Consider the following 12,748-nt stretch of genomic DNA (forward strand, 5'->3'; position numbering starts at 1 on the left):
AGGGTAAGAGAAACAGGACTAGTAAGACCACACCAAAACCATGCTGCAACTGTACACTGTGTGCCTTACAGTCTTCAACAGTGTCATTAAAACTGAAAATTATGAATTTTTTGGGGAACATAATATTTATATAGAATACTCCAGGCCACATACATACACACATGAGTTTAAGGCAAGATAAGATTAACATTAAACATATTTAACAGTATTATTTCTATTCTGGTATTCTAGTTAAGTATTTTATGACTGTTAACCTAAAGAGACAGACTCAATACAACCAAATGAGAATTTAGTTTTTCATAGGATTCTTCCTTTAAAAAAAATACTTCAATCTCAACATGCATATTTTAAACGTATAACCTGTTTCTTTAATGAGTTTCTGTGGTTTATGCATGAAAGTTGGCCTAGCAAATACTAGTTTTATGAAAGAATATTTATGTCCATGGCATGAGGAAAAAGATTAATTAAGAAGTTTCTTTTTCCAAAAACATTTGGGAAAGTTCACATCAGGGAGCTTTAGATTGCATCAAAACTTTTTTAAAAAAAAAAAAAAAGACTGTACAGCAGAGCCAACACACTACAGGTCAGACTAAAACCTATTAGCAAAACCTTTTTTTTCCCTGAAAATGCTTCATGTTTGACATGCTAATGCTAGTTTTCAGTGCTGAAAATTACATCTCAACTAAAACATGAATAATTTTGATATACAATGATTCAAATAGAAACACTAACAGTAGAAGAAAATAAAATTGTAATTCTTACCTATAATAGTAAATTTAAATACTTTAGATGGTAGAGGCCTTCCTGCATAAGTGTCTGCATTACTTTCATTCAATACAACTTGCAGTTTCAAGGAGTAGTTCCCAAGTTTCTGAAGATTTTCTAAACAAAAATAAAAATACCATTAGAAAGAAAAAAAACCCCTCTCCAACCAAAAAACCTAAATCAACCAACCAACCAACCAACAAACCCTGAAGATACTGAATATGCAAACTTACCCATTTTTTTAAACCAGTATGGCCATTTGCCTCCATGCTGACTGATATGGGAAATTATTTCTTTATTCTCAGTAGGTGCTGCAAAACAAACACTTAGCTACACCTATTTAGGTTTTACACCATAATTTTTTATTTTTTCAAGTAGTAGTATCACTTATTATTACTATCACTTCTAAATCTAATAAATATCAATTCAGGTCCCCAATTAAACACATTGATCACAGCTAATACCATTTTAATTAAAAATTGCTAGCCTCAAACACATGACACTGGAAGTAGCAGCCTTTCACTTGGTAGACCTTCATATTCCTGCTTCACCTCATTGCTCCAGCTTTCTCTTTCTTTCAGCTCAAACCCACTTTATTTTTTGATATACAATGAATCAAATAGAAACACTAACAGTAGAAGAAAATAGGATTGAAATTCTTACCTATAATAGTAAATTCAAATACTTTAGACAGTAGAGGCTTTCCTGTATAAGTGTCTACATTACTTTCATTACAGTAAAGTCATAATTAAAGGTCATCCTAACCTTATTTTTTGGTCAAAACTTTCAAGCCCCACTTCATCATAGCCCAGATAAAGAAATTCCTCATTTCCCAGATGTCTCTCCAGCCCTTGCTTCCCTTGTCCAAACCCTGCACAAGGTGTTCCTAACTCAGCTCAGACAAGTAGTTTCTCATAGTCTAGTTCTCCTGCTATCCCAGCCTTTCCTTTGGCAGCTTTCAAAGCCCATCAGACTCCTCAGCTTTATCATTATCTCAACCCTAACTCAAACTCTTAATTTTGAATAGAATCTTGTATAACACGACTCTCCACTAACAGACCAGGCAAGAAGTTTCTTGTAGCTCATCTCTCTGTGTGTACTCAGTCCACAGTACATTCTGCCAAGTATTCCACTCATTGAAAGAGAAACATTTTGTACATTGTGTTTGTTGTTGGTCTTCATTTGGTTGTAACCATGTTACTCTTATTTGTACAATTAGGGGTTTGAGTTTTTTGCCCAAATCCTCACTTACAGGATTTACTCATTGTTCTGGGGAAGAACAGGGGAACTACCTTAGTGATTCCTCAATTAACCAGAGGACAAAGATAGGAAGCAGTAGAAACAGTTTTAAGCACAAATTTTCATCAATGAATCAAGTAGTCAGGAGACACAATAGGTCTGAAGGTAGACTTTTCAGCGATCAGAAGCAAAAGAGCTTATATCTCCTAGGAACAACACTGACAAAACAGAATAATAGAAACACCATGTCTCTCTCAAGTCCATACATCCTGAACTCACGATGTGTATCTCAGTTAAGGCAGCAAAACACTGATTTGTTATGCTGATAATCTGTAATACATGAACACCTTTTTTTTAAATTCCAATCTCTTTATGCCCCAGCACACTACACTGGACAGTGGCCATGCACAGCAGACAGTTCCCAAATAATGAGTGCCATTAAAATATGATGTGTATTCTTATGACACATATACTAAACTGAAGCTAAAATACTTCTATTTGCTCTCCTTTCACATGTATCACTACAATAACCTCAGTGCTTCAGAAAGGTATTTTTTTACAACTCATAAATGATAAAGGAATTGGATTTCCCTATCATATATGGAAATAAACAAGGTAAAAAAGATTTTAACTTTCTATAAATTTCAAATACATTTGACATGGCAGAGTTAGAGTCTTCAGAGAATTTAGTGTTCTAATTCTGTGTTCAACACAAAACGAAGTCATTTCATCTGCCTTGGACAGATTCTTCAACAATGCAGTGTAAGAATATCAAGTGAAGCACCCACAAATGGAAACCACAGAAGAGTAAATCACAAGTAAATCACAAGATTTATACTTATTATATACATGTATATACACAAATAAATTATCCATTATGCATTTTTAAAATAATAAAGACTCGATTAAATATACTGAAATACTTACAATGTAAGATAACCTTGAGTTCAACAAGAAGTTTCTTTGAACCTCCATGGCTTGTACCTGGAAGTTTTTGCATTGCTTCTCCTTTTTTATTTAAAATTTCTATTCTTAACGCTCCTATATGTAAAAGGAAAAATAATGGACTTTTAAAATATGCTGTGGATTATAAGTGATCAGAGATTGCTGTATGCTTCCTTTTTTAAAAAGAGTACATAATATATTTTTTAATTGGCATTTAATGTTTTAGTATTTGGAAGAAAAAAAACCTACCTATCGGTGTACCAGCAAATCTTGTTTCATTTGGTAATAACTCATCTCCTTCAGGCCATGTTACCGATAATCTGTCAGGAAGTCTAATAAAAAAGAAAGGAGGAACAGTTTATCAGTGATATAAAGAAAGGGTAGTTTATCTTTAGTTGAATACACAGGAAACTACTTTTGGGGTGGAAAAAAAAAGTCAAACCCTGAACAACTACTTCTTGGTCTATAAATTTTTTTGTTTCTACTGAAACAGCTGACTGCTCTCCCATTTGGAAATAAAACTGAACTTCTTCTGGTTCCTGAAGAAACACAAAAACCGTAATTAGAGACTCCACAATTACATAATTACAACTCAGTGCTTACCTTGCCATTTCATCCTCTATGTATTTTTTAACAACTTTCTCAGACACTGTTCTGTCAAGTTTTGAGATTGGAATAATTCTCATTTCAGCATACAACGCCTGGGGTTCCTGAAATAAAAATTCAGTGCAGTTATAAATCGCCAGATTACAGTTTGTCAGAGAAGATCAAGGGACTAGACAAGTTGACATAGGCATAATGCAATATGCTAATAAATACTACCTGCAGACACCACAAGACACTGTTCTAAAATTTGCTGAAATCAAAAGGGTAAAGAATGGTAGAAACCAAACTACTGATACCAACTGTGATACTCTACTTGATATGCAAATTTAAATTAATCAAACTGTCAACAACGGATAATAATTTATATATATATAAAATAAATATATATATATATATACAGTGACTAAGTAGTTTGATTATTTCTAGATTGCTGAATCTCAAAAAAAACACATAATTTTCAACAGTTACTTAAAAGTAATTTAAATAAATCTGACCTAGGATTTTGTCTAAAGATTTCACAGGTAAACTAGATGTGTGAATCCTTTCTTTATTTGCCTTACCAAAGCAATTTGAACCTCTCCTCCAGTGGCAAATATATCCCCATCATGGTCTCCATACAAAAAAAATTTCTCAATACTTCCATAGAATATTGGATGAGTCTTAATACTTTTCACCTGCAACATGAAGACAACAATTAATGGCAACACATCACTTCTTTATCAGATGCACAGTATCTGCCTTCTAGAGGACTCAAATCATCTATTACACAACAAGCGAAACCCCAACATCAGTGAGCAACCAACTTACCAGCTGTCCAGTTTTGTATGTTTTTCCATCCCACTCTATTGCAGCATACATTGTCCAAGGGCTCTGTAATCTTTTGGATGGTACATCAGTACGTACAGTTATTCCTTTAAAGACCGTGAATTTTATCTGTTTGTCATATTTTTCATGACAGTCTTTGAGCCACAAAGCAAATTCTCTGTCAATTTTCATTCGCTGCTCCTATAAAGAGATTGCAAAATAAATATATTTTAGCAATGTATTAAAAAATTTAAATCTGAACACTTCAGAAGCCTGAACAATTATAAGTGTACAGAGATACTGTACTCAAAAAAAAAAACAAACACAAAAAACCCAACCCAAACCAAAAAAAGTTGATGGATTCTTCAGCTTGAAAACATGACAGAATTCCAGGAAAACTACACTTCAAGCCAAAGAAAGTGCTTCCCCCAGAAGTCGTATTCCTCCATGAAGGGTGTCTTTCTAGAAAAACTGTCATATAACATCTAAACAAAGTAACTGTTTGAAAAAATAAAAGGAAAAATACTGAGTCTTGTTTTTTCAGATTCAAAGATTCAGCTTTAATACTCACTAAAACAGAAATATATCTGCTACAAAGTCCTGCTAAAATGCACAAGGTGAAAGTTTTTTAGAACCAGGTAATATTAGTGACATGAACAAATTACTAGTGAGCAAAGGTTTCTGCATCACGTGCATTATACTTTGTCAAGAAGAAATGCTTAACAGAATGCAACTATTACCTGTCCGTTGAAGATTCTCGTGAACAGAGTATTCTTATCTTTTAGCTTCAGCTCCAGATCCATGAAAGTGAGTTTGTTTGTGCTGACCTGGAACTTATCATTGGTAAACAATGCACCAGAAATTCTGTAGTAGCATTCAACTGGTGCCAATCCTCTCTTCTTTGGAGGAGCACACCAGTCAAAACTTAAACAAAAGGAGAAAGACCTTAAAATCTGCTTTTATAAAGAAAGGTTTATGTTATAGAAACAGACTGGTTTACGTTGTAGAAACAGATTACCACTTACTCTTCCACAGTTGTGTATGGTATCAATCTACCATTCCAAAAACATTCAAAAATAGGCCTTTTTCCTCTGGCACCTTTTTCTACTATAAAGCAGTCATCATCATCATCATCGTTTAATCCTTGATTTAAAAAAAAAAAAAAAAAGACAGTCTCCTTGCATAAATTCATTATAAAAACTAATACAGTATCAAAAACCAGTGTAGACTAAATTACAGATTATCTGTTAAATTGAGCACAGTAGCAGTGCACATGATATCAAGCTAGTTACATACAATATTAGGAATTTTTTTCATATTTTAAATATACCAAACAAAAAAACTAGAAATCTAAGTAAACATTTTAAGTAGGAGTTAAATATTCCCAAATCTTCCAAATTTGAAAGTTTAAAATTTGAATAAGTATTATTTTTCTCTCTTAGTTTCAACTGATGTTCTTCTAATATCATAAAATTTCATCACAATAAACTCAAAATTTATTCTGTAAAAACAAAAATATCAACACAATAGATTTTAAACCCCTTATCATTTGAAAACTCATCACAACAGAATAAACCTAATTTTAATTTAAAGACTTCAGACTGCATGTTGTCCTTTGCAGTATTCTGCTATCAGAATCTTCTGAATCTAATTGCTGGTATTTTACTATTTTTTGGAGCAAAGATCTAACAGTCAGGAAGATGGAAAGTTTCAATCTGACTACATTCCATGAGAGGTTATAGTTTGAAATCAGACAATGTTATGCCAAAGATCAGGTTTACACACACAAGTTACCACAACAGCCAATTTATTCACATGATCTGTTCATCCAAAAGAATGTGAACTTTTTTGTTCTGACACAAATCAGGTAATAATCTGCACTTCAATTTCAATTGTTTTAGTTTTTATTTCATTTAAACATTTAAATGTAGTAGTGGGATTGTCCATGATAGGACTGACAAGCAGCAAAACATTTCACTCACTTGATGGATAACATGGATCATCAGGGTATGTTTCTTTATCATACAGGAAGGGATGATATCGGATGATGCCTTCCACTATACCTTCTTCTTCAACGTGTGCCTTAAACTCAAAACTATCAGCTGCAGTATTTATATACAATGTCTGCATGTCATCTTTGATCTCCCTCAGATTGACGACCTTTGGTACTTTTCCTTTTTCAAACATTGAAATCTGGAAGAAAAGAAAAAGTTGATTTTTCCTTAGATCAAATTAGTAATACATAGTAATTAGCATTTTGACACTTAACTGCTAGCAAATGAATTAGTTCCTATGCTGCAACAATAAATAGTATAGCTTTAAAAAAATTAAATTACATACACATCTTAAAATGCTGTAGTTCAAAACGCACAAGAAACAGGCACAATATGCAATAAGCTGCCATCAAAGAAGACTTGACTAATATGTATTAAACCTCTTACCTGAATATCGATGTTGTTGAAAGGGCTTATGTCTTTTGTTACAGCATTAGTTTCATTTCCTTTTGGTCCATGGATATAATAGTGATAGATATGTCTGAAATACATTTCAGAAAAAGAATTCCAAAACCAGAAAGTGAAATAAAAAAATTGCACATTATAATGTTAAAAAAAAATCTAAATAAGCTCAGATTTCTATAAGAATATCCAATTTTTGGATAAAATAGTTGGAAACAAATTGGAAAAAGATGCATAAGTGAAAAAAACCCCTATGATTGTTACGTGGCTACCAGATCCTTTACATCAAAGTGCAAACTAATAAAACTACTGTACATTGTTCTGCACTTTGGAGATCAGAAAGAACTACAGACACAAAGCTTTCCCCACTTTGTTTTTGATACCAGTTTTGTATCAAGCATCTAAGAGCAATAGAAACATTTAAACCAACAATCACTATCCTTAAGTTATTTACAAATATTTGAATACAGGCAAGAGTCATGGATGTGATCAGCATATTAAAAAAAATTTTCTGTTTGTAAATATTCTTTTCTAATGGGCATTTTTGCTCACTTAAGAAACTTCAAAAAATCCACAGGGTCAGATAGATTAATGCATTTCACAGATACGAACTTTGAGAAAACTGAGGAATTTAAGTGCATTTACTTCAATTTTCAGCAAGCTAGCTAGTTCTTCCAACTTCAAAGACTGAATCCTTAAACCTTAGGGTGGTGGCGTGCAGAAAAATGAGATTATAAAAGTCAATGGGACAGAATGCAAAAGTTAAATGTACCTGCAAGCGCTTTGCTTCTGACATCCACTACACTAAATGCACCCCAAGGAGAAATCCTGCTTCCCAGCAAAAACCTCCTCATGGCCTTCTTGCTCAGGACTTTACAGTATATCCAAATTGCTTAGCATTTTGCCTGCTTTTTTTCCCCAACTTCAAAAGGTGCTCTCATGGCGTTAAGACATCGTTATTTTAGGGGTTCATTTCCACTTCAAAGTATCCAAAAACAATGAGGGCTCCGCTGTAGCTCTAAAAAATGGGTACCGTACACATGTGGCAAAAGGCATGGCAGAAGGGTACATGGAGGTGTCTGAGAGAATAAAGGCCATTACAGTGATGCACTGGAAACTTAAATCTGACTTACTGTTTAACAGTTGTTTTACTTTACAGTTACAGGGCATATACTTGAATAATTGTACCGGGTTCCACCTCAAATGGAGGCAGCTCTTTCATTTCAAGAGATGGCTGGAAAGAACTAATGCACATAACCCACAGTGTGGGTGTTTACCTGAATAGCACCTAGAAGCTAATGAGGGACCTAAGTTAATCCGTCAGTGCAGATGGACCTCTACATTTTCATGTGGTTTAAAAGGGTTTCAGCCACAGGTTCTTACATGCAACACTGAATGATGTTCCACACAATAGATATTATCTAATCCTTATATTAGCTCTCATTTTAAGAATTACCTATTATTATTACAGGTAAGGGTCTATAATTTGCCAGATTTCAAATCTGGCCAATGACTTCCTATTTCAGATTACATTCACAGACAGATCCATCACCCTAACAAGTAAGACCAAACAATTCACAGGTATCTCAGAGTTCCCCCTCTCCAGGCTCTGCAGGTCTACTGATGTAGTACTGAGTGGACAGCAGCACATACTGTTCTCCCTCCTAAACCGGGATGAAGCAGTAACACTTTTTTGCTGTTGTTTAAAAAGCCAACCAAGCACAAGATACCAAAAATCTCTAAATACAAAGCTCTATAGCAAGGTTAGGAGCATACCAGTGAGCAAAATAACTGATCAAGTTATTAATAATTAGATAACTAATTATTACATTAATAATACAACATGAAATAGGCTACTAAAAATTACACTGGACAATTATGTATAAATTATCAAGTCACATTAAAACTGATGTCTGTAAACATCTTTGGTTTGGGGGGGTCAAATTAAATTGTTCTAGTTTCTGTAAAATCAGTTAGGTAGAAAAATTAATTGCAGTATCAACAAAGGATGTATGAACAGCCTTAACAGGAACAAGGCCTGAGTACAAAAGGGAAGCAATTCATGATTAGCTGACTTTGTTAGTAGCCCACTTTTAAATCAAACCTTTTAAATCACCAACTTACGCCAGCTGCCTTGTCCAAAGATGAAAGTAGTTTTTCAAGTACTGCATGTGATCTGGTTGTACACCTGTAATGACAACTGCTGTGAAACTCTCTTTATCCCTTTCTTCTAATATTAGATTATGAAGAAATCTTTCATCATCACTTGTGATGTGAGTAGAGTCAGATGGCTACAAAAAGAGTAAAATAATAAGAGTAGGAATGTAAACTGAATTTCTGAACTCCTATCAGCATTGAAAGAGATTATAAAACGTAACAGGAACATACAGAACACATGATGCTAAATATCAAAATATCAAAAAAGATTAAAGCTTAAAATAAAAGTTTCCAAACTAAGGTCAACAAGCTGAGAATGTGACATCCCTGATTCAGTTAATTTTCAACTCACTTTCATCGCAGCATTTGAAGTGTTCAGCCTAGAAATGGATTTAATCATGTTTAATGTGACACTGTGGGATATCCATGTTCTCATCCATCAAATAGGACCATTATGTGTATAAGACATTAGGTCTTTTTGACGAAAATGAAGTCAGAAAAAAATTATTTGCTTTTAAAGCAGGCTGCTTTCTATAACAAAAACTGAAGTGGAAGAAACATGCTTTTTCTGTAAAAAAGAAATGGTGAATCTTGAGTTCCAGTTTAAATATCCAGTATTATCTCACAGAAACAGAAATTCACAATTAAGGAAGCTACTGGTTTATCTTTTCCTGAGGGATGCCCTTTACTCTTATGATAGGTTTCTAAGCTGCACAGAAGCTGATGTCATGCTTCATGCTGGACCAGTGGATACTCCTTTACGTTTTATACATACAGAAGAGAAGCTATTTTTAAAACAAAGATTGAGATCTTTATAGTCATTGCAAACAATTGGTACAACTGAAAAGATACGCTGTAGCAAATGCAGCTTCATGCCTCATTTTGCAGGAAAGCAGGCAAAACCCACATCACTAAGTCATGAAAGGAGACATGTCTTACCTGCCCATAGGTGGTGAAATAATTAATCAAGGGTGTTCCATTAAGATTTACTTTCCTTAGGGAATCAAAGACCTCTCCTTAACCAAGAGAATAATTTAACCAGTTTTGCAACTTTTCATAAAGAAAAGACTGCCTCTCCTTCTTCTGCCCACAGCATAGTCTCTTTGAAACCTAACAGTCTAGCTGATTTCATGCAAAGAAAGGGCTATTTCTATGCTAGTGATGAGATCAGTGATAATAAAGAAAAGCCTGTGGCTTGGTCCTCACCTCTGTATGATTTGACCAACCTAGAAGCTGGACACTAACACTGAACAAGCACCATTCTGTACAATTTACAGAATGAAAGAACCTACAAAGAGCCATTCCCAAATTCTTTGGTTGCCTTCTCACTACAGATGACAAACTACCATGGCACTTTTTCCTACATTCTCAGCATCCATCTCAACTAGAAAAGTACTATTTACTTACTGGCAATATTAAATGGTCCAGGGAAGTGAGTGCAGTAAAGATAGGTGACTATTATCCATTGAGAGAAGATGATCAGCTGGGGTGCCATCAATACCACTTTTCTTCAGTGTTCTGGCCTTGTTCTAGAGTGCCTTACGTTTGATATTGATTACATCTTGATTTCTTTGCAAAAGTAACTTCCTTTAACAACTCAATGCCTCAAAGATTCAATTATTCTTCTCACCCTAGTAATCCATTACAACTTCTATTTCTGCCAGAGTATTCTCTTGCTCACCTATGTGCAGCACAGATCATTTTTCAAGTAATGAAAGAGATAAATTCACACACTTTAGTTCACACCACTATAATGAACTGGCCTAGGTATTTCAATGATTGGCAAAAAAATTCCTAAACCCGAGTTATCTATCTATTACCTTCACATCTCACTTCTATTACTTGAGTTCTTCACGTCATCTCTTCCCTCTTGGATAGTTAAAAGTTATTTTTTTCCTCTAATAGAACTTTACTTGCATTTTTTAACTGTGTCAACTTTAATTTTATATTATCACCACAACTTTTCAAACAGCTGATTGCACCACCTTCTTGAATTCTTTAGCAGTATCTACACACTTCATTCAGCTACTTTCCTCCAACTTATGCCTGTTATCTTACATACTACTTTTCTATCACCACCCCCCCTTTTTAATATTAAATGGAAAGCATTTGCATCCTCCACAAAAAAGTTGATTTTGTCAGCTATAATTTTCAAAATAAAATAAACCCAGACTATTTTATTTACAAAAATAGCGTCTATTTTTGTGAGTCTACCTTCTCAACAACACTGTACAGAGATTAATACCAAAACCCTGACAATTAATTTTTTGTTCCAAGTCACCGCCCCAAGATTGGCGCAGTAAAAACCTTATTTACCTTCCTTTCTCACCCATACAAAAGGCCAAGAACACTGATATATCCCACTACATATGGGCTTACGGTCTGAGTATCTTGTCATACAGAGCACCCACTGTGCCTCCCATCTGCACCCTTAGTTATATCTTTGCCTTTACCACCTTGCTCAAAAATATCCAAAGATCGGTTCTTTTCAGTCTTCCTCCTTATCTTACAGGTTTTTTGCTCAAGTTTTTCCTCTTCATGAAAACCATCAGGACAGTTCATCTTAGTTTTCAGCTAAATAGTTCACTTATTTTACAAAATAATGGATATTTGTAAAACCACTGGGTTTTGTTGATCTGGTTGGACTTCCCTCCCAGAAGAAGTTAGTTCTTCTAAAAATTTCTACATTACACAATTTGTTTCCCTAATTTATTCCTTGCTATTTCAGAGAATATACATTTTCTTTATGTTTCATACATTTAAAAAAAATCGCTGTACTTAGAAAAGTATTTTTAAATATACGGCATTTCTGTCCCTTACTCTTAAATGAAAAGAGAAAACAGAATCACATAAAAATAAAACCTTATGATACAGTGTCTTCAAGGTTCCCTTTACTTCCTTTTACGCTCTAGGGTGAAAATGATTCAGTAAGACGAAGACATCCCCAGATAAATATTACAAGAATATTACATAAATTTAAAGTTAAATCACGTTAACCTGGCAATGGCTTTCAATTGAAAAGGAGAAAGTATTAAGGCTATTTACCTTTCTGTTTCGAATGAAACCACTATATATTGCTTCTTTGTGTTTCTCCTTCTTCTCAAAATCCTCTTTAGAAAGGACAAGTTCATGAACATCCTGAGATTCTGCAGGTTTGCTTATCATCTGATTTTATTAAAGAAACAGCATTTAAAATCAAAATTAGACTTAAAATGAACATAATAAAATAGTTTAATGCTGTGATTAAAAGCTAGTAAATAATAATCTGATTATGTAAAAATATTTTAAAATAAAGATTGACATTTACTTACTCTGGCAGACTGTCCAACGAAGAACACTGCTTGTTTGCCTCCAACTCCAAAATAAGAGATATCACTGTTTAAACTACGAGGCACTGGCAAAGGACGTACGTATCCTGAATGATCACTGAGAATAAAAGTGCCCTTAATAAATTTTCTCAAGATAAAACTAATGTAAAAAAATAAAGAAAATTCTGATCTAAACAGCTTGTATTAAATTCTTCCTGCTGTCACCTTGTTAAAAAATCCTCAAATTTAGACCTATTAAAATTGCAATATTAAAATGTATGTGCCTAAGATTCTTGATGTATTCTTTCTGAAAGAATGATGACCAAGTAAGTATTTTCCTAAGTCATCTTATAAAATGGTTCTGTCTCTTCTCACAAACCAAATCTTATTCAAATGAAAATGCTTACAAAGCAGGCTTGATTTTTCCGACAGCATCCTTTCATAAAAATACTTTTAAGTCAACATGGG

General features: G+C 33.9%; 1 protein-coding gene across 1 annotated transcript in view; it reads right to left on the reverse strand.

The window, feature by feature from the left end:
* SMCHD1 (structural maintenance of chromosomes flexible hinge domain containing 1) overlaps positions 1-12,748 on the reverse strand; it is a 68,547-nt gene that overhangs the window by 43,547 nt on the left and 12,252 nt on the right. Inside the window, exons 6-19 of the mRNA XM_027886334.1 lie at positions 12,284-12,398; positions 12,018-12,137; positions 8,940-9,106; positions 6,801-6,894; positions 6,342-6,552; positions 5,385-5,502; positions 5,100-5,283; positions 4,363-4,560; positions 4,116-4,229; positions 3,553-3,659; positions 3,199-3,281; positions 2,932-3,045; positions 999-1,076; positions 763-882 (exon numbers count right to left, since the gene is read on the reverse strand). Of these exons, the coding sequence (XP_027742135.1) occupies positions 763-882; positions 999-1,076; positions 2,932-3,045; positions 3,199-3,281; positions 3,553-3,659; positions 4,116-4,229; positions 4,363-4,560; positions 5,100-5,283; positions 5,385-5,502; positions 6,342-6,552; positions 6,801-6,894; positions 8,940-9,106; positions 12,018-12,137; positions 12,284-12,398 (1,823 nt within the window). The remainder of the gene's footprint in view (positions 1-762; positions 883-998; positions 1,077-2,931; positions 3,046-3,198; positions 3,282-3,552; positions 3,660-4,115; positions 4,230-4,362; positions 4,561-5,099; positions 5,284-5,384; positions 5,503-6,341; positions 6,553-6,800; positions 6,895-8,939; positions 9,107-12,017; positions 12,138-12,283; positions 12,399-12,748) is intronic.

The sequence above is a fragment of the Empidonax traillii genome, unplaced genomic scaffold (assembly GCF_003031625.1).
Source record: "Empidonax traillii isolate 1590-97213 ecotype Southwest subspecies unplaced genomic scaffold, ASM303162v1 scaffold186:size1492175, whole genome shotgun sequence".
Taxonomy (NCBI): Eukaryota; Metazoa; Chordata; class Aves; order Passeriformes; family Tyrannidae; genus Empidonax; species Empidonax traillii.